The sequence below is a fragment of the Cicer arietinum genome, chromosome 3 (genome assembly GCF_000331145.2).
Source record: "Cicer arietinum cultivar CDC Frontier isolate Library 1 chromosome 3, Cicar.CDCFrontier_v2.0, whole genome shotgun sequence".
NCBI lineage: Eukaryota > Viridiplantae > Streptophyta > Magnoliopsida > Fabales > Fabaceae > Cicer > Cicer arietinum.
Window position 1 is genome coordinate 65,450,399 of NC_021162.2, and position 4,141 is coordinate 65,454,539.

The 4,141-nt window shown below is 27.4% G+C and overlaps 1 protein-coding gene across 3 annotated transcripts in view; it reads left to right on the top strand.

Annotated features, from left to right (window-relative positions):
- Positions 1 to 1,652, top strand: part of LOC101508742 (uncharacterized) — a 3,954-nt gene extending 2,302 nt beyond the window's left edge. For 2 of the 3 annotated variants that reach the window (XM_004493198.4, XM_004493197.4), the window contains exons 3-4: positions 1 to 241; positions 1,090 to 1,652. In XM_004493198.4, coding sequence (XP_004493255.1) covers positions 1 to 241; positions 1,090 to 1,329 — 481 coding nt within the window. In that variant the 3' untranslated portion in view covers positions 1,330 to 1,652. Of the gene's footprint in view, positions 242 to 668; positions 809 to 1,089 lie in introns of all 3 variants that reach the window. The other variant, XM_012713792.3, reaches the window with a different exon arrangement.
- Positions 1,653 to 4,141: the final 2,489 nt, after the last annotated feature.

Sequence of the window (4,141 nt, forward strand, 5' to 3'; positions counted from 1 at the left end):
TCGGAAGAGGACTGAGAGAGATCGCCTTTCACTGGTCACAAATGCTCAAGGGGAAGTTGTGGAGAGTTTGTTGCCTGTATTAGATAATTTTGAGAGAGCAAAAGCTCAGATTAAGGTGGAGACAGAGGGAGAGGAGAAAATAAACAACAGCTATCAGAGCATATATAAGCAGTTCATTGAAATTCTAAACTCACTTGGAGTTGAACCAGTGGAGACGGTTGGAAAACCCTTTGATCCAATGGTATGTTGATCAGTAATTTCAAATTCTAGTTGAATTCAAATATGTCCCTCTTTCTAGATAGAAAATCTTATTATCATGCAGGTGATAATGATTTATCCACAAATGAAGCTGATAAATTTCTTTTTTTAAAGGCAGTAGTGCATCTAACAGTTAAGATTTACAACGTCTTAGTATAATAAGTATGTTGCTTTGTTGTACAGCAGCCTGTATAATTTTCATTGTCGTTGGTAGACAAATTACAGTTACACTAGTATCTTCTTTGCCTTCTGCAATATAATTATGTCATCTTTAAATTTTTGCAATATTGGTTCAAAGATTTTAAGTATCTTCTTTTTTCTCTGAAAAATCTCTTAACATTGTTTTAATATCTTGCCCCACCTCTTCCTTTGTATTTTTGGCGTAATGTTCTCATCTATGATTTATGCAGGGGCGCAGACCAGTTGGCTCGAAATTCAATCGCGTACTTGGTGAACTTTTTCAAACACTATATCAAGTTTCTTCAGGTTTCCTGAAGACCTGGATACACTTTTAACCCTAACCAATTCTTGATTGTTTCGAGCCAACTTGGTGAGTTTAAGAATGTGTCACAAAGTCAAGAAAAGTAGGCTTTGTAGCAAAATGTGTATAAGAATATCAACACATGTTCTTAGTTAAAGAGTTATTTTCAGTTGGATGCTTGTAAGATTGATTTGACTCAAACATTTTTGCCTCAACTACTGTCTCAAATGAAATACTTTGGTGCTTGGTCTTTTTTCATCAACATTTTTAGGAAGTTTCTTAAGGTATTGGAGATTGACAATCTTGAGCATTTTTCTAATAAACTATGTTTTTACTTTACTTTATAAAAGCTACATGAAGCAATCATGCGCGAGGATTCTGCTGAATTTGAAGATGGCATCATAATTCAAGAATTCAGAAAGGGTTTTCAACTTGGTGACCGCCTCTTACGTCCATCCATGGTGAAGGTATCAGCTGGTCCAGGACCTGCAAAGCCGGAACAAGAAGTATCGCAGGAAGAACAAGTCACAAATGAAATTTCTCAGGACAGCAAAGAGAATGATGGCAGCACAGAAACAGAGTCTGTTTAAAAGGACAAAACTCTGCCTGGATTCAGTTTTGTACAAGTATATCAGTTTAATCTTCAGGAACACAATGATGGGGTGTAACAGTTGCTCAAGAAATATTCCTGCCGAGTTTCCTTTTAAGGGGAATTATTATTATGAGATTTTGAATTGTGATTTCAGATTTTTATGTCCTTGGCTCCTTGCTTGGCTTTGGTAGAGATGACTAAATTTCCAGAGGTACGGTGTTTCTAATACGACCCCGATTAAGTGCTTGGCACCTGGAGTTGAGAGTATTAGTGTGAACTTTTAAATTAATGTTTTATAATAATGATATAATTTCTTCATCATATTGCACATTATGTATTCTTTGGTTAAGTTAGAAGCAATTGTACTTCATGTACTTAAAGGATTTTTTAATATAAATGCAAACCCAATATAGACAGATAACTTAGCCCGTTAATTGTCTCCACTCCTCAGCTTATAAGATAAACAAAACACCCAGGACGAGTCGGCATTATGATTTGTTTAACATTTCTCTTTTACGTAATTGACCGGTGAAACAAATACCATGTTTTGAACTAGTTGATATGGGTCAAATATTTGTTGCGTACAGTTAGTGTATACAACTTTCTTTAATTGTCTAAAAAATATTCAAAAAATATGATAATAATCAAATGCATATTTTTTTTAACTTTTGTAATTTTAGTTTATATATTTTTACTGATTTATGAAATTGATCTTTTTATTTTAAAAGTCTACAGTTTTAGTCTTTTATTCATATTTTTTAATAAAAAGATGATGCGGCGAGATGTTTTAAATAATGTGAGATATGAGTGATAATATAAAATGATTAACATTCATAAAATTAAAATAAAACACAGTAAAAATTTAATTTTTAATTTTTAATTTTTTTAATATTTTTAATTTAATTAATAACATATAAATAATTAATACATCTAAATGATTATATCAGAGAATTGTATGTCACATCATTAAAAATATGTCAATTATGTATATTTTAATTAAAATACATGAGAGAGATTAAAATTATCAACTTTTAATATAGAAATACTATTTCTATGAATTAGTAATAATAAAAAATTAAATCTATAATTAAATATTTTATTTAATTAATTGATACATGGGTAATTATATTTTAACTAATTGATAGTGAAAAATATTGGCTTCGTGTACAATTTGTATGGTATATTAGTTTCAACACAATATAGAAAATCAAATAAAGGCCGTACTAAAATCATAAATAAAATAATAATGTGTTTAGACAATAAAATAACAGACAAATTTCAAAATTAAAATTAAATCTATGAAAAATTTTATTATTTAAATATAAAAATAATATATAGAGGTGATTTTACGTCAAAAATTGCCCTTAAACTAGAAGTGGTTGGACCTAGATTAAAAGTTGACGGCTCTGTTTTACCAAAGTATATACAAATTAAATTAGTGTCAAATTTTTTTGGTAAAATAATTTTAAACCGCTAAATGAAATCAAAATTGCATAACTCAATGACAATAACATAATATAATTTCACGAGTCTATATCATTAATGTAAATTAATTGTTTTTAAACAATAATATAAGTTAATTTTATTTATTTTTTAATCAAATTTCGAATTACCAAAACTCTCTCTCTTTTACTTAGAAATATACGGGGTTAAGAAAAAATAGGAGTCCTCTACTTTTTCCATGTAACTAATATCATTAAATTTAAAATGTAATAATAACAAAAATATTAAATATAGAGATAATCTATAGATCTTGTCATTATTGTGGAATTGTGGCGGGTGGCACTGAATTCTTCAAATTATATATACGTCTAATGCTGAAGACGCTGCTACTGCTTAACACCAAAGAACTGTAAATTACTTTTAGCCGATACAAAACCACAGGTAGTGGCGGCACAAAGATGGTGACAGTTATACAGGAAAACAAAATATTGTCAATTATTTTAATTATCGTTTTTCTACGTCATATATATTATTCTTTTTTAAAAAATTAACCAATATATTTTACATTTAGTTTTTTACTTTTCTGTCCTACTTCGATATTTTTCAGTTCAAATTAATTCAATATTTTGTAAATTCAATCAATATTTTAAATCATCAATATTACATTTTTTTTAAAATATGTGTATTTTAAATAATTTAACTTTTTCATATTTATAAACATTGTCATCTTATAATTATCATGGCAACGCTGACCCATATAATAAATGTCAAATTGTCCTTTTCATTATTTGGGGACAGGTGTAATATTGATGCACGTGGTCCGCCGTCTCTAATTCCTCGTGGGTTGTGTTTCGTGAACAATAGTACTCCTAATTATTTTTTGAATTATTATACATATTTTAAAATCAATAAATTCTTTTAATTTTAGTACAATTATATGTCTCTTTTTTAAAATAATCTATTTATTATTTAATTTTAAATATTGATGTAATCACTAGTTATAAATATATATATATTTTAAATAATAACTAGTACTAATTTAAATATAAAAAATGACATATAAAAATGAAAAATCATTTTAATAAAAGATTATAAAAAAAAATAAAAGATACAGACGTAATTGTTCCAGAAATATAACTTAAATAATAGTTGTCGAAAAATTAATATATAAATTTCACTGTTAAATTTTTGTTAAATTTTTGAAAAAAGAGAAATAATTTTATATTTAACTGATATTTATCTAGTTCTAGTTAATTATAATAATATATATATATATATATATATATAAATAATAATAACAACAACCACAACCAAAATAGCACACAAGTAATAAAACAAAAGACAATATTTGTCAATAACGTCATTCA